Raw genomic sequence first — 25,106 nt, 5'->3', positions numbered from 1 at the left:
GTGACTCAGACAGAGTCAGACTCATAGCTTTGAGACTGAAGGGATGATCGAAGGGGTTAGAGAGAGTGGAAGTGTGTGGAATGAGTCCTGGCAGGCTTCTTGGGGGAGGGAGCCTTGGACAGTGTGCCACCTGGTCACCATTCTTCGTCTCCTCTTCCCTTTCTCACTAATTCCTGGGGGTCAAGGTGGAGCTACCCATTCTTTTTTTCCCGAGCAGGAGACTAAGATCCAGAACCAGAAAAGGATGAAGACCAGACCCCCATGCTCACCACCTCGGAGCTCAAAGAGGGGTGAGGGTGGAGGATGTCAGTTTCCATCCCTCCAGCTCAATGCCAGTCCGAGTGGCTGCAGCCCAGGGAGCAGGCCAGAGGAGCCCACGGTCAGATCCGGGGGAGGGGTGTCAAGTGTAACGGGTCAGGCGGCAGCTGGGCGTCTGTCACTCTCACTCTGAGGCTGGGGAAGCAGACTGGAATTGACAGTGTAGAGGGTCACAGGAGGACAGGGGGTAGATACAGAAGCTGCCCTGGGGGCCTGATGAGGGCGGGGCTCTGGGCCTCTGTCAGGGCTGCAGGGGGATACACTGGAGGTCCTTCCATCCTCCTGAGTGAGACCTCTGCCCCTGCTGAGATCTGGAACAGAGAAAACAGCTAGGCTCTGCTTCTCACTGCTGCACGACCTTGGGTAAATCAATTAACCTCTCTGGGTCTCCAGTTCCCTACTGTCCACGTGGCGTAAGAAGGAACCTGGGGCTAGGAGTCAAAGGACCCAGGGCTTAAGTACCTTTCCATGTCTTACTAGCTGTGAGCTGGTAGCCAGGTCACTTGTTCTGTCTGAACTCAGTGTCCTTATCTGTAAGAGGAGACAGCGATATCTGTGCACTGCTGTGGAAATGAAGTGAGCCCCACAGGGCCTGGTACGTAGTAGGCCCTCAACAGATCAGTGGGAACTAGGCTTCTTCCAGCTGTCAAAAATCTGAGCACAGGATTCTGAAATGAGCTCCTACCACCGCTATCACCAGCTCTACCACTCAAACTATTATTACCTCCACCATTACTTCCATCATCATCACCCCACTCCCACCAATACCGTCTTTACCTCCACCGTCACCTCCACCATCAGCACCATCACCCTCCATCACCACCTTCACCATCACTGCACCATCCCCATCAATACTATTTTCACCTTCACCATCATCTCCATCACCAGCTTCACCAACATCACCATCCCCACCAACACAGCATAGCCTCCACCATTACCTGCCTCACCCCTTCACCATCACCACCCTTACCGATACCTTCGTCACCTCCACCATCACCAGCATCACCACCACCCACCAATACCATTATCACCAGAACTGTCACCTCCATCACCAACTTCACCATCATCATCACCACCACCATCCCACAACCACCACACACACAAGAATGCTTGTTTCTACTTGAGAGCCAGAGGGCATGGACACAGAATGAAGAAAGGGGCTGTTTTCTGGGATGTGCAGGTGGTCCAGGAGGCAAAGCCAGATCTCTCCAATCTTCTTACCTGCAAATAAGAGGCTTCCCTCGGAGTAGAACTGGACTTCCTGGGAGGACTGCATGAAGTGCAGATTCCTGGTGCATGACTGTCAGGATTTCCCAAGCCCCAAACCTCCCCTCAATTTCCTCCCCCTGCCAGTGAGGAGAGAGGCAGTGCAGACTTCCAGCAAAGGGTAGAAGAGGCTAGCATGAGTTGAGGCCCCCACAGTGTGCCAGGCTTAATATAAGTAATATTAGCTGTATTGGTGCTTTATACACTTAATCTTTGGTGTTTTATATACTTAATCTCCTTTGATGCTAAGGGTACCCCTGTGACGGGTTTAAGTCACTGCGTTTTATTTATTTATCTATTAGTATTTATATAAATAAATACATAAATGGGTCACACAGAGTCGGACACAACTGACGTGACTTAGCAGCAGCAGCAGCAGTATTTACTTATTTATTTAGCCCTGTCGGGTCTTAGTTGCAGCACAGAGGTCTTCGTGACATCACGTGGATATTTTGTTGCAGTGCACAGACTCTCTGGTTGTGGTACGTGGGCTCAGTAGTTGTGGCATGGGGGCTTAGTTGCTCTGTGGCACATGGGATCTTAGTTCTCCAACCAGGGATCCAACTGGTATCCTCTGCATTGCAAGGCAGGACCTTGCACTGGACCACCAGGGAGGTCCTGCATTTTAAAAAGAGAAGGAAACTGCGACTCAATGAACGGTTTGCCTGAGGTCACACGGGCAGTGGGTGTCCAAGCCAAGAGTCAGTCTCACATTTACACTCTTTCCGCCATGCTTAGAAGGCATGGCTGCCCAAGAAGGCAGACCTGCCGAGATGGAGAAGGATGAGAAGGGCTTTGATCCTGGAATGAGAGAGGGACTCTGTGTCATTTTCACAACATTCGGCTGCGAGAGCAGGACATCAGGATTTGTTGTCTCTTTTTTCGTGTGTTTTTGGCTGGGCTGGGTGCGTGCATGTGAGAGCTTAGCTCCCTGACCAGGGCTCAAACCCATGCCCCATACATTAGAAGCACAGATTCTCAACCACTGGACCACCAGCTAAGCGGGGACAAGAGCCAGGTGGGGTCCCTAGATATTGCTTCCTGGCCTCCTGGGGGCACCAGGCTTTGTCATGTGTTTATCTTCTTTGATTGACTCTAAACACATGTGTGAGTTTCCCAGGTGCCTCAGTGGTAACGAATCTGCTGCAGCGCAGGAGACTCGAGTTCTATCCCGGGGTCAGGAAGATCCCCTGGAGGAGGAAATGACAACCACTCCAGTATTCTTGCTTGGAAAATCCCATGGACAGAGGAGCCTGGTGGGCCACAGTCCATGGGGTCGCAAAGAGTCGGACAGGACTGAATGACTGAGCATGCACATACCCATGCAAACACCGTGCAGGCTAGAACCTTGCCTGGCATTTGCCCTGGCTCCCAGAAGGCAGCACACGGCCTGGCACCTGCATGAGTAACGGCTGTTGAGCAGATACGTGAATGAATCCATGAAAGCATGAATTAATCAGGACCTCAAAACAGGGGTGGAAAGCTGCACTGGCAACTAAAAAAAACAGGAAAACAGCAGTCGGCCTAAGTTTCCCCGTTTTCCAAGCTTTTCATTATTATTATTTGTTTGCCTTTCTAATTTTATAGAAATGGTTGCTCCCAGATGGCAGAGCACAAATTGACTGATTGATGCCCCAGAACTAATACCCTGAGACGAACCCACAGCGAGCAAAATGATTATTTAACTCAGCACCCAGGGGCAAAGTGTGGGGACATCATTGTGCGAGCGGGAAAGCAAATAGCATACAAGCTTATGCCAAAGATATGTTTAGTTCCTCCCAGTGACTTTCCTTCCCTCAAGTCCCTGCCTCAGGTGCGGGTTCCTGTCCACGTCTGCTGGATCCAGGGAATCCCGGGAGCAGAGAGTAGGCCCTGCTTCCCAAGCCCAGGCCAGAGGGCCTGGGCAAGGTTCGGTTTCACTGCCTGCTTTGGGAGGAGGGGGATCTGGTTGCCTCCCTCCCCCTCTGTGGCCCTGAGAGGTAAGGACAGCCAGGCAGGTCACTGGTCTCATCTGGGTCCCTGTGGGTGATGAGATGGGCACTGATGGGTGAGTTGGCAGCCAGGCTGGAGTGGCACAGCTTGCTGCCCTGGGCACTGTCTTCCCTGCTTGTCACCACTCCCGGCTGCCCAAGCAGCAAAGCAAAACCACAGTGACAAGATCCAGAGGGGAGAGGCTCCAGCTGGGGGTTGGTGCTGGTCTCACGGGCCACTGGAGCAGCGACGTGACAGCTTCTCACGGAGGGAGGGGGCCCTCTGTCCCCAGTTCCCACCCGGTCTGCCTTGACCCTTGTCCATCTCCATTCCCTTGGCCTGCCTTTGCCTCTGTCTTCCTTCAGTTATGGGCTCTTAGCAGCTCTGAGGGGCTGTTAGTCCATACCTTCTCCCTCTCCCTTACCCCCTGACCTCAGGGCCTATTCCCTCCTGCTATACACACACACACACACACACTCACCCAGATACACACACACACACACCCCTCCCCCCCACACCCTCCCCCCGCAACACACACACCCCTCAGACAGAAAACAGGAAGCTCTCTCCCAGGACCTCTGATTAAGACCTGTGAGGAGTAACTGGGATCTGGGGCTCCACTGGGTTTGTGAGTGTGAACTGGTGTGTGTGTAAAGCAGGTGTGTGTGAGAGCAAGCATCAACATGGATGTGGGAGTTAGAAAGTGTGCGTGTGCATGCCTGCACGTGGCACTGAATGGACAAGTCTTTCGAGGCTGTGCGTGAGGGCAGTCAGCGTGGTAATGGCTGCGTGGATGCACCAGTGGGCTGGGGTGAGGGTGGCAGGATTTGACGATGAGGGAGTGACTCTGAGGGTGGAAGCAGAGCCCGGGAGGTGGGGGGGCGGCAGATAGATAGATACATCCTCTGAGGTGGGGTGTCTTAGTGTGGAGGCGGCCAGCCCCCACCCAATGTGATCACCCCCATCTCTGCCATCCCAGCTGGGCTCCCTCAAATCAGGTCAGGGGGTGGGGAAGGCGGGGTGAAGTCACTGAGCTCCACACAGGGCCCCTGCCCGCTCCTTGGGCCTGTCAGCCACTGATCGGTTCCATGTTCCTATAAATATTTACAAATCCCAGCTGCTGAAGAACAAGACATTCTCCACCAGCTGGGGCTCCCAGCCTGGAAGCTGAAGGGGAGGGAATGTGGGGGAGGAAGAGGGGGCTGCCCTGGAGAGACAGGACCCCCAGGGCCCCCGATTTCAGCTCCTAGTTAAGTCACAGGTTAGCCTAGGCACCCCAGTGTCTTCCTCAGGGACTATGGAGCCAGAAATCCTCTCCCTGAGGCCTCAACCTCAGGAAGCCTGTACCTCGCCCACCAGATGGAGAGGGGAACCTTCACAGCCAATCTGCTGCCTCCTATTCAAGTCTCTCATTCGAGGTAAGGGGAGGGTACTGTGCTCTGCTTAGTCACTCAGCTGTGTCCAACTCTTTGAAACCCCATGGACTGTAGCCCACTAGGCCCCTTTGTCCATGGGGATTCTCCAAGCCAGAATACTGGAGTGGGTTGCCATGCCCTCCTCCAGGGGATCTTCCCAACCCAGGGATTGACCCTTGGTCTGCCACATTGCAGGCAGATTCCTCACCGTTTGAGCCATTAGGGAAGCCCAACGGGACGGCGGTCTTACTTTTTTTTCATTTTTTGGCCACCGCGTGCTTATGCAAGATCCTAGTTCCCCAACCAGGGATCGAACCCGCACTTCCTGCCTTGGAAGCACAGAGTCTTAACCACTGGACCGCCAGGGAAGTCCCAAGGGGTCTTACTTTTGAAAAAACACAGAGAATTTTCCCCGAGTCCCTGGAAGGTATTTTTTCTCTTCACTCAAAATCTTCCCCAGGACAACAACCTTGTTAAATCCATCTGGATCTTTCTAAACTGGAGGCTAGAGGACTCGCTGTTCAGTCACCCCTCCCCATCACAAGAGCCCCCTCAGTAGCCCCTGAGGAGCTACTCACCTGATCTCAGGTGCCACCCCTTGTCACTTTCAGAGCTGGGCTGCTCGTGGGAACAGGGAGAAAGAGGGGCTGGGTGGGACCTTTCAACACCATGGCCCAGGCTGGTGGTCAGACACCCTGGAGAACCAGCTCAAGAAAGTAGGCCTTGTCAGGCAGAGATTGATTATTGATTACTGAGAGACTGATTATTGATTATTTCCTCCATAGCTGGCACCCAGCACAGGGTCAGACACACCACAGGTCCTCTGGCAATTGTGTGGAGTCATCAATCATGTGTCTGGATGACCAAAGCAAGTTTTCCCAGCTTCCAGCTCCTAGTCCTACAGGGCACGTGCCTGAAGAGTGGCCCTACAGTCCTAGGCGTCCGGGGCATCCCAGCACAGGCAGACAGGAACTCCTGCAAGCTGAGCTCGCTTCCCCATCTTGGCTAGAATTTCTGATTTGTTCGTACTGGACCTTCCTGGCCCGTGGGACTCCCCTTGGCCTTGCCCAGGTGATACCTACGTTCTGGTATAGGTCTGTCCAGGAAGTCAAGACACGGGAGTGGGAGAAAAAGAAGGACAGGGACCCCCACAATATTGTGGGGGCTCTGGCTGCTGTGTGGAACACCCAGCTGGAAACAGCTAATGCAGCTAATGCAGCATCGAAGTCAGGCTGGCAGGTGCTGCTGCCCTGTGGCTTCCCATCTCCCTCTCGGGGGCCCAGACCAGCTGTTTTCACTAAGGTCGGGGAGCCTAACTATCCCAATTTCACAAGATGAGAAGAAAGGGCTGGATGATGCTGAAAATGGCCAATCTCCTTAGGCCAGAGCTGTGATGAGGAGGAGACGGAGGGGTGCAGGGTTCAGGGGCCACAGATGGGCACTTTCCTTGGCAAAAGGCACCCGGCCCCACCCCAGAAAACTGTCCTTCCAGCTGCCAGAAAGGAAGAGCAGGGGCCAGGGTGGGGGCGGAGGACAGGAGAAAGACAGCCCAGAGCGGGCATGCCCTCTGGAAGAGAAGTCCAGTGTTGGCAGTGGTATGGGAAGAGTTAAGAATATTCCTAAAATAGTCCAGCCAGAGCCTAAGCCAGCCGGCTAGTGCCTCTCCCAGAGAGCAGATCTATAGCTGGAAAAGTCAGCCTGCTCTGTGCCCACCGCCTGCTGCCTGGCTGGGGTTGCTAATTAAGCCTCCCTCTCTCCACCAGTTCCTCCTACTTTAGCCGGCAGGGATGGGACTAAGCGGAGGGGCCACATCTTCCCAAGACACAGGGAACTCCTGCTGGGACCAGGAGTCTTGCGGCCAGACATCCCCCTCCAAACACGCCCCCAACCTGGGTCATTGAAAGGGTCAGGCTTTGAGGGGGTGGGGACCCCCCAGTAGCTCATCAAACACCAGCTTCTCCTTGCTCTGTGCTTCCCTCCGCCTGGGGCCTCTGGGGGTAATGTCGGAACAAGGAGGAGGCAGGCTGCCTTGTTTCAGGGCAGGACCAGCTGCAAAATTTACCGGCCCCAGAATGAAATGAAAATGTGGAGCTGCATGATCAAAAATTGTTAAGAACTTCAAGGTGGTGCTAACAGAGAATTAAACCAAGTGCAGGTCCCTTCTGAGTGCAGGCCTCTGTCAGTAAACAAGTTGCATGTCCACGAAGCTGGCACCATCAGGGTGCGTTTAACCAACATTTCCTAAACACCCACTGCTCTGTTCCACTGCCCTTGTAGCTCTGCCACCTCAGAGATCCCCTCTCAGTTACTCCTGTTCTCAAATGTACGAAGATGAGGTGCTCAAAGACCCCTCTCTGAACACGGAAGGGAGGCTGGGCCACCTCCCACCCCTGGCTGACTTGGACTCTCCAAGAATACTGCAGCCAGAGTTTCACCCCCTTCTCTGAGCTCCACCCTCCACTACTGCCCTCAGAGGGCCTTTGGGGATTACCCAGGATGTGGGTGAGCAATCAATCTTCTTCTCCTTGCTCCCTGACCCCCACCAGTGGGGTCCTAAGAAGAGCCCCCGCAGGTCCCATTTGACTCTGTCTCAGACTGGCCAATGACCTTGGGCCAGCCAGTTCCCCTCTTTGGGCCTTGGTGTCCCTGTCTGTAGAAGAAGACTTCTCTAAGACCTTTTTAGATCCTAAGTTCTAGTTTTCCTGGGTGAGAATGCAAGGAAAGGTTTTTTCTTGAAGAGGGAGGGCTTCCCAGGAGAAAGCCCTCCACAGTCTTCCTGGGGAGCAGGAGACTTTCTCCCTTACACCCCCATCTTTAGGCCTGGGAGTGTCTTCCCCAGGAGGCAGGAAAGCCCCCATCAGCCAGGTCCCTCCTCCTCCGCCCTCTCCCCAGGACTCCTCCTCCCTGTCTTCCCCGACTTGAGTCTGGGGGATGTGGGGGCTCTGGGGGAGCTGAGGCCTGCCAGAGGAGGTGGGAAGCCCGTGCACTGCGCTGGCCGGGCGGGGCCTTCCCTCCGCTGCCTTTGCAAGAGGCTCAGCATAATTGCACTGCCTGTCACTCCTGCGTCCCGCTATCTGTCTCTCAGGCTGACCCCGCGCACCCGCCATTATATTGGTTCCTGTTGGGGCTGCAGAACCTCATTACTTATACATGCAGCTGGGAGATGCAGGCTGGGCTGAGGGGAGACGGCCCTCCGATTAGGTCTCCCCTCCCACAGCCGGGGCCTTTTCAGCGCTGCCTCCCTGGAGCTGGATTGGGATGGCCTGCCCATCAGAAAGGGAGGGCGAGGGAGGAGGCCCAGGGCTGGGCATGTCCCTAGAAGCTTCAGGCAGGAAAGCCAGAGTCCTTTGGCAAAGGAGCATCAGAAAACCTGCCTGTGACCTGGGTACCTGGGCTCAGACCACTTCATCCTACTCTCTCCTCCTAGGATATGGGGCTGGGAGAGGGGCTCCTGAAGGAGGTTCCTCACCAACCTGAGTCCCAGCCTGGTGTGTCCTGCCTCCCCGCCAAATGACAATACAACTTCCATTCTCCCAAATGTCCTCTCTCTAAAGAGGGGCTGCGATTATGGAGGCTTTTCCTCTGGAGGATCTGCAAGTGTCTGAGTTGAAATGTCATGAAGGGATTTTAAATATTTTAACAGATGACAATGAGTTTTCTTTTAAAGAGAACCACAGCCTCTCAGAGCTGCCCTGGACAATTCTCCAGCCCACAGAAAGAAATGGAAGCCCTGCAATGTGATAGACTTCTCCAAACACATAAGGCAAGTTGGTGGCCTAACTGGGCATTGATAGCCAGTCTCTGCCTCTTGGTGCCCAGTTTCCCATTCTGCCCAAGACAGGACTGTAGACCAGTGGCATCATCCAAAGCCATAAATATGCCCTTTTATACAACTGAGCCTTAACTCAAGCTGTTCTTCATCCCTAAAGGATCTATCCTTGGTTTATCCACCAGGTATGCACCTGCTGGGCTGAGTGGTGAAGAGCCCCGACTCAAGGTCAAACAGACCCAAGTTCTAATTCTGACTTTCTCTCCTCCTAGCTGTGTGATCTCAGGGAAATACCTTCACCTCTCTGAGCCTCAGTATCCTCATCTCCAATGTAAAGATGACAATGCTTATTATTCCTCACACTTCTAGTGAGTATTAAGTGAAAGAGTACGTAAAGTGTCTGGTACATATTGGTACCCAGGTAATGGCAAAAACACTCATCCACCCCTCATCAATTTCAGAAACATTCCCTAATCTTTCCAGAAATCTGCAAGTCTTCTGCTCCCTGTTCCACCCCCATCCCATCCAGATCAGGCCACTGTAAGCTCTCACTTCTGTTTTAATCCCTGCTCCCCACAGTAGCCAATGTGATCCTTCTAATCTGAAAAAGTCTGATACCACTCACCCGACACTCTTCAATAGTTTCTAATTGCCCTTTGGATAAATTATACATCTCTTGTCACAGCCCATGAGGCCCTGCAAGCTTGTCCTCAGAACATGCTGTTCCCTTTGCCTGGAATAATCTTTCCTCCCTCCCTCCCTCCCTCTCTCTTCCGTCTCTGGCAGCCATCCCCTTCACCAGTGCTATCCTTTCATCAGGCTTTACGTAAATATCACCTCCTCCAGGAAGCTTCCCATGATTCCCCACCTCCACATTAATTTAGCCATCACTGCTGCATGTTCCTATAGCATCCCACACATTCCCAGGCAGCACGTCCAGTTAGATAGCAGTTGTTTGTTTAAGTATCCAAGTTTCTACCATAGGCTGTAACTACACAGGGTCAGAAGACTTTTCATGCTTACCACTACATCTTGTGATAACATGAGATCAACCAATATGGGCTTATAGAATAAATGGAGATGGACAAATGGATGAATAAACAAATGGAAAAAATAATACCTCTCCTGTAGAGTCCTCTGGGCAGGGAGTTTTCCATGGGTACCTCAGAATACCTAGTGCAAACCTCTACCCAAGCCTTAGTTTCCTCAGCTGTACAACGGGGGAAACAATAGTATCTACTTGGGGTTATTGATACAAGCTATGTAATAGTTAATATAAGCTATGTAATAGTTCTTAACTTATTATTAATAGGCTGTTAAATTTAAATGAGATAATCCACGTAAAGTGCTTAGAACAAGATCTCATACTTAGGGATGTCCCTGGTGGTCCAGTGGCTAAGACTCTTTGCTCCCAATGCATGGGGTCCTGGGTTTGATCCCTGGCCAGGGAACTAGATCCTACATGCTGCAATTAAGAGTCACAACTAAGACCTGGCCCAGTCAAATAAGTAAATAATTTTTTTTTTTAATCTTGCACTTTACCCATGGATGGTTTATGTCAATGTATGGCAAAAACTGCCACAATATTGTAATGTAATTAGCCTCCAATTAAAATAAATAAAATATCTTGTACTTAGTAAGTACTTTTTAAAAAGTTCATCATTATCATAGTATTTGTCATTTCTTTCTGCCTTTTTCCCCTGCCAAAGTGTGAGCGCCTCAGGAATACTGCTTAGGATCTGGGGACACACCACCACTACCACCTCCCAGGGCCCAGCTAGGTGCTTTCAGTAAATGTTTACTGAGTGAATAAATGAACGCAGATTTGCCAGCCAGTGAGTCAGGGCACTGCACTGCTTTTCATCACTCACAAACCCAGACACACACTAACGCAAACAGTCTCTTACACATTCACACCCACTCACATTCATTCAAAGAACCCCAAAATACCACAGAACTACCACCCAGCTTCCTGATGTCAGCCGTGCATCAAAGAAGAGCCTTACCCACTTTCCTGCATCCACCATACTCCCCCACCAATGCCCAGTACTCCTGCCTCACCTCTGGAATGACGGGGGGTGCAGGAGGAAGGAAAGCCAAGCTGGACCTTTAGCTCCCAGCATGGGCAGTATCCCATCTACAGATGGTACTCCCTTCCTCCCTTCCTTGGGGCTCACCTCTTTCCTCTGCTGAAAACCTGGATCCCTGGGCTTGGCACGTGGTTGAAAAAGAGGCCTGGGAGCCAGAACTCCTGGGTTCCTTCCTCACTCATCTAGTCCTGTCTCTGAATCCAGGCGCACAGTAGGCCACTGTCCTCCTCTCCTAGCACCAGCACAGCAATTTGTAGGAAAAAAGGCAGGAGGAGGGGACCCCATGCCCGGAGTGGTGGAAAGGCCTTAATGTGAAATAATTATATAGGACCCTTTCAGTTCAGTTCAGTTCAGTCGCTCAGTCCTGTCCGACTCTTCGCAACCCAATGAATCGCAGCACGCCAGGCCTCCCTGTCTATCACCAGCTCCTGGAGTTCACTCAGATTCACGTCCATCGAGTCAGTGACGCCATCCAGCCATCTCATCCTCTGCTGTCCCCTTCTCCTCCTGCCTCAAATCCCTCCCAGCATCAAAGTCTTTTCCAATGAGTCAACTCTTTGCATGAGGTGGCCAAAGTACTGGAGTTTCAGCTTTAGCATCATTCCTTCCAAAGAAATCCCAGGGCTGATCTCCTTCAGAATGGACTGGTTGGATCTCCTTGCAGTCCAAGGGACTCTCAAGAGTCTTCTCCAACACCACAGTTCAAAAGCATCAATTCTTCGGGGCTCAGCCTTCTTCACAGTCCAACTCTCACATCCATAGGTGCCTAATAAGGGTCAGATACTGAGGCCAGTGCTTTGCCACCTTCATGATAACTCATTTAATCCTTACAACAACCCTTTTCCAGAAGAATTCCCTTGAGACGCCGCTAGTTAGCCTAAAATCACCAGCTGAGACTGGCACGCAGGTCTTGAACCCCAGAATCATCAACTGTCAGGATTTAGACAGTTGGGGGTGGGTGGGCTGGAAGGGCTGGAGGTCTTTAGGGATGAACCTGGGGAAAGGGGTCCCCAGGCAGCACCCGTCCCCCAATCAGCCAGGCCCTGGCATTCGGGGATAAAGGGGCTTGGAGCGCCGCAGCGGGGGTCCCTCTCCTGAGGGGACCTGGGCGGGGCCGGGGCGCGACCCGCTAGCCCCGGGAGGCGCGGGGCGGTAGCCCAGGCTCATAGGCCAAGATGGCTGTTAATTAAAGTGCTGGCACCAGCTCCTCTCTGCAAAGTTTGAAGCCGTTATTTTCCACTCCAGCGAAGCGGGGAGAATCCGGCTGGGCTGACAGAGACGCCACACCGCGCCTGGGGAGCGGGCGCTTTTTCTGTGGGTGGGGGGGAGGCGGACCGCCCTGCCACACGGAGCTCGCCCTGGGACACCCGGGCGAGGCCGGGGGTGCGTGCTCCTGCCCCTCCGCGGCTTCGGGCAGCCAGCCGCAGTTTCACCGGCTGATTGTGGAAGGACTCCCGGTGGCGGACGAGCCCCAGCGGCATAGCGGAGGAGGGACCCGTGTGCGCGAACTAGGGGGCGGGGGGGCGGGGTTTTGTATATATCACACACCGATGACCGCGCACTTGTCCCTCGGGTCACCAGCCTGTCACTCTTGGGGGCAGTCATACTGGGGAAACCTCCGTGGGAGACGGGAGGCCGGACTGACAGCTGAGAGTCAGGACTACTCTTCCTGAGCCTGGGAAGGTCTCACTGACTTCCTCCTCCTGCGCTCGAAGCCTACCTCCTTTGGGGCAGTAAACGCTATTCAAAGACCCAACAGGAGGGTTGGAGGAGCTTGGAGTCAGGCTGCCAGTTTGAATACCGGCTCTGTCCCTTAATAGTTGCGTGACTTTGGGCAAATCTCTTAACTTCCCAGAGCCCCAGTGCTCCCTCTGTGAAATGAAAATAATGATGGGTTTTACCTCTTTGAATTGCAGTTGAGATCTGGTGTGATGGTGTATGTGAAGCATTCAACACAGGGCCTGGCACACTGTAAGCCCTGAATAAAATGCTATTGATTGCATTTTTAGCTCCTTCCATGGTGAGGGGATCACTCTAACCAGGGCTCAGCTGTGCTTGAAAGGTCCTGTCTCACCACCCCTGAGTTGACATCCTCTTGTCCCTGTCCTCCTCCCAGCTCAGGTGGGGTTAATCAATCCCAGATTTGGGAGGGAAGAAAGGAGAGGGGCTGGAGGGTCATCCTTTAGCAGCAGCTAGTGGCCTCTGAATGGCAGAGCCCTCCCGAGTAGACTGGATACAGGAGGGTGAGAGGAGCAGTGCAGCAGCATGAACTGGGCTTCAAATAATGTGACAAATATTTTGATGGAAGCAGACGCCTTTTAGTTTATGCAACCTAAACACTTTACTGCACTTGAGGAAAAGGATTGCCTCATACAATCTGATGGAGAAAAGAGTTGGAAGCCCAGGAGGCTGGAGGCAGGGAAGGAGGGTGCGGGGCGAGGGGCTGGGTGAGATCAACCCCTCTTGGAGGCTGGGAAAGGGGGCGTCACCACCCAGGGACATGTCTGTACCCGTCAGAATGGAGAAATTACCTGGGGTGCCCACTTTCTCAGTGCCCCAATTTCCGCCTTGTCTAAAAGCAGGGAGAAAGGAATTGATCAGAGTAAGATGGAGGAGTCCCTGGCCCCATCCCCGGGAAAAAGCAGCCTGACCTGGCCTGGAGTGCAGGGAGGAAGAAGTAGAGGTTAAGGAGGTGTGGGTAGAAGATCCTGCTCCTCCTGGGGTAAGGCGGTCCCGGGAACATCCAGGTGCCCCCCCCCCCAAAAAAAAGAGGAGGGAGCAGCTGCGGTTAGTACTTGGAATTCTGTGGACACCCTGACAGGCGTACCGGCCCACCCCCATCTCCCAAAAGGGGGATCTGCGAGACCTGAGTGCAGACTCGGCCCATCGACGCCCTCCTGCCTTCCCCTCTTCTCCCCGTTCATAACACGCTTCCTTGTCCTTCCTTCTTGCTCCTCTCTCCGTCCTCCTCTCAATCGCTCTTTGTCCCCTGAAGACCGAGGCGCCCTACTGCAGCCCCCACCTCCTGCGGGCAGTGGCCCCTCGCGCCTCTCTCTGCTTCTCTCGGTTTTCTGCATACCAGACCCTCGAGGCCTCTCCTCTCCTAGTCACCCTCGGGGCTCTCTAGTTCTCCCTAGGGCCCCCTCTTCCACTAGTTCCTACTCTCACTTTCTCTAGGGGAGCCTCTCCTGCGTCCCGGACTCTACCCGCTCTCCGTCTCCGACGCTCAGTCTCTTGCTCGCCTTGGCTCCAGCCCTCTACCCGGCGGCCCCGCCCCGGGCCCCGCCCCTCTAAGTGGGCGGATTCACATCTCTCACAACCCAATTAGGCGCCGGCCCAGCCTTCAGCCCCACCCCTCGCGGCGCAGAGCGGGCGGGGCTGGATCGCGCGGAGGGGGCGGTGGTTCCAGCACAGGGAGGCGGGAGGAATCGGCAGCAGGCTGCGGGCGCTGCGCTCAGTTCGGCCGCGCAGCGGGAGGGAGGCGCGAGGCAGGAGCCGGCGGCTGGGCTCGGCAGCGCATCCAGCGCCGCGCGGCGCCCCGGGCCCGGCCCCATGCCCGCAGTCCAGCCGGACCGCCCTTGAGCGCGGGCGCCTCGCCCGCGCCCCCCGCCCGCCGGCACCATTGCCCCGACGGCGCGGCCGGGCGGCCCGGCGCTCCCCAGGCTCCGCGCCGGCCGGAAGACTCTGCTGGCGGCCGCCGCGGGCGTGGTGATGCTGCTGGTGCTGGTGGTGCTCATCCCCGTGCTGGTGAGCTCGGGAGGCCCGGATGGCCACTATGAGATGCTGGGCACCTGCCGCATGGTGTGCGACCCCTACCCCGCGCGGGGCCCCGGCGCCGGCGCGCGGCCCGACGGCGGCGACGCCCTGAGCGAGCAGAGCGGCGCGCCCCCGCCCTCCACGCTGGTGCAGGGCCCCCAGGGGAAACCGGGACGCACAGGCAAGCCGGGCCCCCCTGGGCCCCCCGGGGACCCAGGTCCTCCGGGTCCTGTAGGGCCACCCGGGGAGAAGGGTGAGCCGGGCAAGACCGGCCCTCCCGGGCTGCCAGGCGCGGGGGGCAGCGGCGCCATCAGCACGGCCACCTACACCACGGTGCCGCGCGTGGCCTTCTACGCCGGCCTCAAGAATCCTCACGAGGGTTACGAGGTGCTCAAGTTCGACGACGTGGTCACCAACCTCGGCAACAACTACGACGCGACCAGTGGCAAGTTTACGTGCAATATTCCCGGCACCTACTTTTTCACCTACCACGTCCTCATGCGCGGCGGTGACGGCACCAGTATGTGGGCGGACCTCTGCAAGAACGGCCAGGTGGGCCCGCCGGGGGCATGGGGCTGGCCTGGGGGCAGGGCACCCAGGGAGCCCGGGGCCCACGGGTACGGACGGGCGCAGATGGAGACCCGGAGAGGCTTAGACATTACAGGCGGGGATGATCCAGGCTAGCGGGCACCCCTGATTCCTCGGCTCCTGGGCGCCAGCTCCAAGGCAAGTGCTGCTGGGCACCTGCGGCACGGAAATGCGGGAAACACATCCAACTAATAATCAGAGCGCAGGCCGCGCGGACTGGCCCTTGGGGGCTTGGCCCGTGGGAAAGAGCATCTCAGAGCTAGGATTCTGGTTGATACCAGCTAGCGGTGAGGGGCCGGATCAGGATGGGCTCTGGGGAAAGGCAGCGTCTGCGCCCGCGGGCGCTTGGGCGCACCGCTAGGCGCGCAAGCGGAGAAGGCGAGCTGTAGGAGATGTTTTGCGCACAAAGGCAAAGGGAGCCAAGCGCACAAAGCCTTAGCTACAATACATTCCCCGCCCTTAGGAAGGGACCATTGGGCAGATCTGCCACCCTCTGCAAAACCCGGGACTGCGCGGCCCCTTGCCACTGTGTCAGAGCTAAGCGCCCAAAAAAGATGGCCAGAAGGGAAAAGTTTTTCCTTCTGAGGCAGGACAAAGAGGTGGAAACTCCCCCTCCTCTTTGCCTGCCAGCTGCAATTCCTGATTCCTGGGGTGTCGGGGGATCCTCTTCCTTCCCTGTCCCCATCAGAGAGACCAGAGCGGCAGGCACCAACCTCATGAGGTCTTTGGTACCTGGGACCATCGATGTCTGGTGTTCTCCTTAGAACTGCTGCCCCAGGACCAATCTTGACCTAATCCTGCTCCAGGGTGACAGTTTTACCCAGCTCCTTTTGCTTTGATCCCCCCTCCCTTCCCAGTGCTCCCAGACCACAGGAGACCTGGGGCCCCTGCAGTAGTCAAGCAGAGCATCCTTGTGGAAGCAGGTGCCTGTGTGGATCAGAACTAAAGCTTTAGTGGGAGTTGGGAGGGAATCTCCTGTGACTGAGACCCAAGGTCCTGCTGGAACCCTTCCACTGCAGCCCTACCTGAGGTGGACCCCATTTAGGGGTGGGGAAAGGACAGGCCTAAGAGTCAGCTAAAAGCCTACCAGGTGCTTGTAAGTCTGCCCCTCTCCCCCCTCCCCTGCCTGCCCTCCCTCTTGTTTCCGCCTCTCCCTTTCCTCTTCCTCTTTCTCCCCTCTCCCCATCTCTTGTGCTTGCCTCTCTCCTGTGTCTACCAGTCTGATCTGTTGCTCCCTTGGTTTCTGGTCCCCCACCCCCGTGTTTAATCCCCCTCTTTATTCCTTGGGTGTCTCTCTCCCACTTGTGTCCGTCAGGCTTTCTGTGTCTCCCCTCTTTGTCCTTCATTCTTGACCAAATGGGAGGCCCCGGTATCCAGTAAGGACTCTCTCTGCAGACAGCCCCACAATTCCCCTTATTAATCACCAATAAGGGATCCAACAATGTCACCTTCATCGCTGGAATTTCTTCCTTTCCTAAAGAAAGTTTGGGCTGGCACCAAGTCGAGGTTTCAGGGGGCTGGGACTACAGCTTGCCTGGATAGGGAGGTGGTCACCAGGCCACCAGTGGGCCCTACTGTGCTACTCAAGAGGGTGCCGCTGGGCCCCAGAGGTGAGACAAGAGGAGGCCCCAAAGATGGTGGATGCTTGGGGCAGGCGTACTTGCTTCAGTCACTGGGAGGTGAAACTGACTCAAAAGGCTCTTCCTACCCCTCTAGTAGGGGCAGGGCCCTGGCAGAGCCTGACAAGGAGGTGGCACCACAGGCTGGTAGAAGAGAGGAGGTGACTTTAACCAGGGGTTTCAGAGACCTAGTATTTTAACAATTACTCAGACCATTTCCTGCCCCCATTCCACACACACAAATCCAAGACAGACAGTGGGGTGATAGGCCCTGGACCTCCCCCACATCCTTTGTGACTTCTTCCAGATTGTCCAAGAGACTCATTTCCTCTCACTAGTCATTCCGTATCACTAGTTCTGAGCTCCGAGTAGGAGCCAGGTTTGGGGTTCCAGGGGTTCAGTCTGCTTGCCCTCCAGGACCACATGGTCTGTGCAGGGGAGACAGCAATAACCACAGAATAACACGCCCCAGCCATTATTGTGAGGGAGAGGAGACCAGGAGCCCACTGATACTCCTGTTCTCAGATGTGTTGGCTGGAGGGAGTGATTCAATGGGCCCTAGCTCAGACCAACCTGGTCGGGGGAGAGGATGATGAACCTCAGTCATCCAGGGGAGAAGACACAGCTAGAGAGAAAATGAAAGGTCAAGTGTAGGGAAAGGCCGGCTCAGAGGTGGAAGAGGACATTTAAGCCAGCAGAGAGCAAAAATGACAGGGCTGGACAATGGGTGGGAACAGAAGGGAGGAGCCGGCTCCTCCCACGCCTTCAAGACTAGGGGCAGCCCTGGGCTCTGTGCTTTTCCTTCCTGGCTTCCTGCCTGCAGAGAGACTTCCAGAATTTCCTCTAGAAAGCAGAGCCGCGTCTGGGCCCTGGTCCTTCCCTGGGCAAGATGGGGAAAGCGGGGAGTCAGCACCTTCCTGCCTGGTGCCGGGTCCCTTTCCCTAGGGGTAGCTCTGAGTCACCGCTGCACGGCCAGATGGCAGTGAGGCCGGGTCATTATGACACAGGGACCTGAGGAGCCTGAGGAAGGGACTCTAGGCTGGAGCCGGTGCCCTGAGTGACAGGAGCTCCCTACGGTTCCTTCTAAGACCACAGTTCAGATGTGTCCCAGAGAATGTGAAACTGATACACCGGGCTAGGGAAGGGGGGCTGTGGGGGGACGGTCAGGGCCTGTGGGAAGGGGAGTATTACAAATGGGCAGGGACTTGGACACCAGAGTCTGAGTGATGGGGGAGGTGGTGGGGTGTGTAAATTGGGGACTGTGGTATGCGAAGACCTGACTGGGGATCAGCCTCTCTCATGAGGGGATATGGCCTCTCTGCACCGCCCCCCCCCATCTTGCCGCTGTCCTCTCTGGCCTCTAATGCCTTTCACAGGACAGAGCACTGCGCCTGGCACAGTAGGAACTCAGGCATTGTGTGAAAGCACACAGGGGCCAGGCTGGCTGCCCATGAGAGCCAACTTACATACCCAAGACCCCAGCTTTGCTCTGGGGGCAATTCCTGGGTTCTTGACCCCTACCCCACCCCCACTCCAGACTTCTAATCAGACCAATGCCTCAGTTTCACTTATTGGCAGCCCTTGAGGAGGTGCTTCTATCGTACCCCCACATGACAAGTCCCAGACTTCATTCCCACTTCCACAACAAAATGAACTCCCCAGACTTCCCCTCGACCCCCGGGAGGGACTGGATGCCTCTACTATTTCCAGTCTTGGGCAGAGAATCAGGACCCCTGGGTTCCATTGCTGGCTCCCTCACCGTCTACGGATGGAAGAGCATTAATTCTCCCTGCCTCCATGGATAATTAGGATAATCACAGCAACAATCATGGTGATGAATAAATAATAAACATAAGCATAACAGTACTGATGCCTGTCACATCACCAGGAGATTCCTGATGACAGATGACTGTATTCTAATGGATCTGGCTATTAAGCAGCACACTGTTTTAATGAGTTAAGGCTAAATTAATCTGGGTAATAAAAATAATTGTTATTAGAAGTAATTTATTAGCAAAGATAATGAAATGCATGTGTAATAATAAATACCACCAGGATTAGGGCCCAGGGAACAATACAGAAGTTGGCTGCTTGTTTTCAGCTCTTTCCTGGTTAGCTCAAAGCCCCATCAAGATTAAAATTTTTTTTTCCTTTGCCATCAAAAGGCTTTTACAATGGTGGCAGTGGGTGAGGCAGGATCTCATCCATTTTCTAAACAGAGAAACCGAGCTCCTTAGAGGGCATCCCTCCTTCATTTGATTTCCCCTCACCTTTAGCTGGACCAGGAGTTTTCCCAGCTAAGTGTCCCCAAACAATTCCCTCCGAGGTTGGAGGAGAAAAGCTTGAGGGGTGAGAAGGGGCTGAAAGGATCTGGGCTTTCAATGGCAGACTGCACCCAAATATGTCAGTCGGGTCCTTCCGGTGCAACATTGTTGCTGAGTCAGCAGCTTTGGCACAGACGACCTACCGTGCTGCCTCCTGATCAGGAGGGGGGATGGGTCCCTCTCCCGATCTGGCTTGGTCCAGCCCTGACTGTCAGCCTTTGGGGGTGCTGCCTTCAGGGAAGGGGCAGGATGGAGAGGGGCTGTAGAGGAGCCTGGCTGAGAGGACCCCATTCAGTGCAGACTCTCTGCCCATCCTCCACTCAGACTATCCAGGAGAAGCCCCCCGATCAGAGGGCTCAGGACTTGTGTTGGCCTCAGTGGTTGGAAAGGAATACCTGGAGAGAATGTGTCCATCACCCCACATCCTCAATATCTTATGATTATAGCTCCCCTCCCTCACCAATGATGTGTCAGGCTTCAAATCCAAAGGCTGGCGCTCCCCTGCCCCTCCTGATGCTCCTGCCTGTCCTTCCCCTCCTCCATCAAAACAAGGATATCAGAGCAGACTGAGGATCACAGAGGGATGTAAGGTTTCAGAAGGGATGATTCCTTTCTTCCCATCCACTTCCTTTTACCACCTTCTACCTCCATGGGGGTGATGCTGCCAGAGGAGCCAGAAGTCCTCTTGGGATGGGGTAATAGTCACAGGTGTAGCTACAACTCCTTGAGGTGGGATGCAGGCCCAGCCTGAGCCTTGGGAAGGGAAATGATTCCCAGGCCTTCCATCTCACTGCTCTTGTTTGAAAGACTCCAGAATGGACTTCAGACAGGGAGTTGACACAGAATGGACCTCAGACAAGGAATCCACACAGAAGGTCTCAGTTTTAGGGTTGTTGCTTACTAGCAGCCTGGTATTGATCCAGGCCTAGACCTGTAAGGCCAAGGGGCACCCTCCTGTCCAGCCACTGACATGAGAATGGGTGCATGTGGCTAATGTAAGCATCATTATTGCAATAAAGTAGAGGGTGGGGGGATGGTAGGACAGGGGGATTGGCTTGGCTGTCTAGTAGTCAAGAATTCATACTCCCATTGCAGGGGCATGGATTCAATCCCGGGTTGGGGTACTAAGATTTCATGCCACACGACCAAAAAAAAAAGTATATATATATATATATAATTTTAGAAAGGAGAGAGAAAAGAATGAGAGGGGACAGCCCTCCATCCCTTAGGGGTCCAGAGAATTCCTCTCTGCAAGCAGGAGTTCCAGGCTGGGGAGTTCTGGAGACACTGCTGAGGTCCTCAATGGGCCAGACAGTGAGTGGGGCTTCCCTAGTGGCTCAGATGGTAAAGAATCTGCCTGAAATGCAAGAGACCCGGGTTCAATCCCTGGGTTGGGAAGATGCCCTGGAGAAGGGAATGGCTACCCACTCCAGAATTCTTGCCTAGAGAAATCCCTGGACAGAAGAGCCTGGCAGGCTACAGTCTGTGGGGTCACAAAGAGGCAGACACGACTGAGTGGCTAACACTTCAGTGGGCCAGACAGTGAGACCTAGGGGAGTTAAGGAAGCTGATTACACTGAATTACACTGCCAATTCAGACCCAGATTATACCTGCCCTAGAAATCCAAGGCTCCTCTCTAACCCCTTCCCTAAACACACAGTCAGGATTGCAAAAGGGCAGTGCTAGGATGATGGGAGGAAAGCAGGCTGAGAGCCCTGATGGTGCTGCAGGTGGGGATCTGGGACCCTTCAGATTCTTTCCCTGCCTTCTCTCTGACAATCCTCCTCCCTCCTGGACCCTGCTTCTCTCCCTTCTCCTCCACTGCCCTCTCGCACATACCCTTACTCTCCTAACGGCCCAACCCCCACAGGTGCGGGCCAGCGCCATCGCCCAGGACGCAGACCAGAACTACGACTACGCCAGCAACAGCGTGATCTTGCACCTGGATGCGGGGGACGAGGTCTTCATCAAACTGGATGGGGGCAAAGCGCACGGAGGCAACAGCAACAAGTACAGCACCTTCTCCGGCTTCATCATCTACTCTGATTGAGCTCCTCCATCCCCTATTCCCCCGGGGCTCCCCCTCCGGTGGGATAAAGGATGACTCGCCCACCCCCTCGCAGCCCTCCCGGCTATGACGCCCCTGGCCCGTCCTCACCACCTTCCGGGCGCAGCTAGCCCTCCCGCCGGCTCACCGCAGAGCCGGGTGCAGCACTCCCTGTCCTGGTTCCCCGGGAGGCGGCGTTGACCGTCCCCGCCCCGGCCCACACTGTATATTTGTACAGTAGGATTGTTTATTGCCCACCCTACCCACCAGCCCGCCCCAGCAGGTGTCTGGGAGAGGCCTCAGCGGGTCCCTCCCCGTGCTCGGATGCGCTGCCCACCTGCTCTGGGGTAGCGCCACCTGGGGGAGGGGTTGGTTGGGGGCTGGATGGCTTCCCAGCTACAGCCCTTGGCAGGCTGCTGCCCGTCTGACCAAAGCTATAATAAAACACTTCCACCCCGCTGGCTTTCTGACTGTGCCCTGGAGAGGAGTTGCAGGAGGGGACTGTGAACCCTGCACTCCTCTATACGGGGAATGAGTCTACTGGAAGTTTCTCGTGAATCTGGGAAAAGCCAGAGTCAGAGGTGCTCCAGGAAGAGGTGGGCCAAGGGGCCCAAAGCCCACCATGGCCCAAGAGGGTCCGGGCAACTGGATAAGAGGCATAGGAGACAGCCTACTTACACCATCATTTTCCAGGGTGGAAAAGCTCCATCTCTTTGACCTTGAAAGTCAGCATTGCAAAGGCACAGCCAGGTTTAAATTGGGAGACCTAGGTTCTGGCTCCAGTGCCACCCTGTAGGATGCTGGCTAAGTCACTCTCTTCTGACTCAGTTCTGGGTTAGCGATAGCAATGAAAGGAACTAGCTTTGTCTTAAATGCTGGTTGACCTTGACCCAAGCACTTCACCCCTGGGCCTCAGTTTTCTCATTATAATGAGACCTATCTCACTTGACTGAGGGTTAAAGAGGATCATGTATGTGCTCAATAAACACAGCTTTTATTATTTATATATCACTTTAAAATTTGCCAAAGGCTTCCTCGTGGCTCAGATGGTAAAGAATCTGCCTGCAGTGCGGGAGACTTGGGTTCAATCCCTGGGTCGGGAAGATCCCCTGGAGAACTCCATGGACTGGCAGGCTACAGCCCATGGGGTGGCAAAAAGTCCAACACAGTCCATCTAACACACACTTTCACATACCTGAAGTGAAAGTGAGTGGCACTTTCTTCTCATTCAAGTCTTCCAAGAGCCCTGGGAGGTTGGATGAGTAGATTTTATTCTTCTTCGAAAGAGGTTAAATAGCTTTTTAAATAAGACACAATCAATCTTGATTGCACTTGAGTTCAAGAAGACCTTGCTGGCTGGAGACAACACACCAAATCTCTTTGCCTTGTCACTGCCTCCCTCATCTATAACTGGGGCCATGATGGTTGCACACAGTTAGAGCATTCCTCAATTATAATAGCTAATACTTAGAGTATATCCACTTTGTGTCTGACACCATATAAGAACTTTATAAATATTATCTCATGGAAATGTGTATGGGTTGGAAGTGGATTGGCAAGGAATACTCCCATGCCCTTTAACATGGATGCTGTTTTATCCATTTCAGATGAGGAAACTGAGGCTCAGAGGATAAATACTTCGTCATAGTCACAGAGCTAGGAAGGAGCAAACATCAGTATTTGAACCAAAGACCATCCTCTCACCCAGCACACCGTATATCATAAAGATTTGGGGTTTCGAAAGCAGAACCAAGGAAGTGGGGCTTGGAGGCATCCCAGTGCTTCCACTCCAGTGCTGTCCTGTGGAGGCTTGATGGGATTTACAAGCACCTGCCCTGGGAGGCAGCCATGGGTGAGCCTCTTGGAGAATCCCAAGGCTCTACACTGAGGAAGAGTTCCCATCTGGCCTCCCCCTCCCACCACCCACTGGCTCAGCTGGAGAGACAGGAAGGAGGGGTGGCCTCCCTCCCAGTCAGGCCCCATGTATGGAGCCTTGTCGTGGCTGGCAGACTTGAATGACTTTCTTTATCCTCTCTCCTCTCCCCTACTTCCCCCTACTGCCAGCTGTGGCCATTTAATAAAATTAGCTTAATACTTGTTCCTTCCCTGTGGGGTCTGGAGATTGAAATCTGCGGGTCCCCACAAACCCAATAAAACCCCTGGCAGGTCTGTCTGGAACGAGAGTTTCCTTGGGAAGACTGATTAGATTAGCCAGCACCCCCCCCCCCACCTTCCGCCCCCCCAGTGCCACCCACAGCACAGCCTCTTATGATTCTTTAATGGCCGCGCTGGCCCAAAATTATCCAGTCACTGCACCTGGGAGGCTCCCCAGCCCTCTCCCAGAGACCACAGGTACTGGCCTAGGACTCTGCTATAGCGAAAAGCATATTAATCATTTCTGAAGGGAGTGGCTGGCTGGCTGGCTGGCTTTTCTTTCTGGTGACTGGCCGATCCTCACGTCACTTTGAGAGATGGGACTAAGCTCTCTACATTGCAGATGAGGAAAGCATGGTCTGAAGAAAATCTGTGACTTGTCTATGGTCACACTGCAAGTTTGTCATACAACTGGGACAGGACTAAAGCCAAGGACTTTTTTTTTTTTCCTGTGCAGGGCACCAGAAGTGTCTGGCAGTGCCAGCTGGTTGGGGAGCATCTCCCCCATCAGACAGGGGCTCCCCAAGGGCAAAGTCTATTTTTGTACCCCTCAGACTTGGCCAACCTGAGGACAATGACTTCATCTCTACTCTCAGAATGGGAAACTTGAAGGTGAGACTGTGCCTCCTCCATTAGACCGGGGGTGGGGGGTCCTCAAAGATAGTGTTTTGGGTGAATTAAGGGCGAGGTGTGTATCCCAAGATACTGGGAATGAGGGTGCAGTTTCCCAGTTGCAAAGAGTATGGCTGCCCTGTCAGTGGCTCCAAGGGCAGATGCTATGCTTTTTCTATTTAACTGGGGCTTTCTGAGACCAGCCCCTGGGACTGGGGGGTTCCCTGAAGCAGGCGTGTCTCCCCTCTTCCTCAGTCAGGGGCATTTCTGGCACAGAAACATTCCATGGGGCAGGGCTGGCAGGTGGGAAGGAGGCTGGACAGGCAGAATGGCGGTTCCACTCTAGAGGAAGGAAGGAAGACGCCTCCCCTTTAAAAAGATGTGTGATTAATTAATGAATAATCTCCCTGCCAAGGGAGAGTGAGGGTGGCACTGCCCCCGGAGCTCACTCACATGAGAAATGGCAGGCTATCCTGTGCCCAGACGGCTGTCAGCCCCCGGAGTCCATGCCACCCCTGTTTCTGGGGTCATGGGGAGCAGAGGAGGCAGCAGGAGCCCACCGCTGGGGGCTACCCTAATTGGATGACTTTGCAGGAAGGCCAGGCAGGTGCGCTCAGCTCTCCGCTTCAGCTTGCTACAAACACATCTGCCAGGGTGAGGTCTAGGGGTTAATTGCCTCCCGCCTCACTCCTGGTAACCGATATTTCATTTACTGCTCGGAGGGGAAGCTGCCCAGAGAATCAATCGTGGACAACCGTCCAGGAGACAGGGGAGCCTCAGAGGCATGGGAGCTGTTTCCCGGAGGATCTCAGCACCAGAAGAGGAGGCAGAACGCAAGGACCAATTGCTCAAGGCTACTCTGGGGCTCACCCACATTCTGCTGACCCTGACAACAGCTCCAGGACATCCATGAGCTGGGAGAAAACCCCAGGGATCCAGAGGCTCTGCCACTTCAGCTAACTGTTGTTTCCTCTGCTGTGGTCCTTTATGTATGTACTTATCCAGGTGCCCCCATAAGTGGTAGCAGGTTAGATGCTGTTAATAAGGTTGTTTTCACAAGCGATGAAGGTATATTTGAAAAGCGGAACTGGAGGTGTGAGCTCCTCACTCCCTTCCAGGTAACAAACCTTAAAATCCTACAAATGAAGTGATAATAAAGTGGAAGTGAAAAGTCTA

General features: G+C 54.4%; 1 protein-coding gene across 2 annotated transcripts; it reads left to right on the top strand.

Moving 5' to 3' along the window:
* The first annotated feature begins 14,214 nt into the window (after positions 1–14,214).
* Positions 14,215–25,106, top strand: C1QL1 (complement C1q like 1). 2 transcript variants are annotated; one of them, XM_069543644.1, is made up of 4 exons: positions 14,240–15,137; positions 20,988–21,127; positions 23,776–23,930; positions 24,653–25,106. In XM_069543644.1, the coding sequence occupies exons 1-3, from the start codon at positions 14,541–14,543 to the stop codon at positions 23,885–23,887; spliced, it is 849 nt and encodes a 282-aa protein (XP_069399745.1). In that variant the 5' UTR covers positions 14,240–14,540; the 3' UTR covers positions 23,888–23,930; positions 24,653–25,106. The 2 variants fall into 2 exon arrangements, with proteins under 2 accessions (XP_069399746.1, XP_069399745.1); XM_069543645.1 differs by lacking the exons at positions 23,776–23,930; positions 24,653–25,106 and having other exon boundaries at positions 14,215–15,137; positions 20,988–21,623.

Source organism: Ovis canadensis, chromosome 11 (genome assembly GCF_042477335.2).
Source record: "Ovis canadensis isolate MfBH-ARS-UI-01 breed Bighorn chromosome 11, ARS-UI_OviCan_v2, whole genome shotgun sequence".
In the NCBI taxonomy this organism is placed as follows: Eukaryota; Metazoa; Chordata; class Mammalia; order Artiodactyla; family Bovidae; genus Ovis; species Ovis canadensis.
The sequence above is the reverse complement of the archived record's forward strand: the minus strand, read 5'-3'. Positions and strand labels throughout refer to the sequence as shown.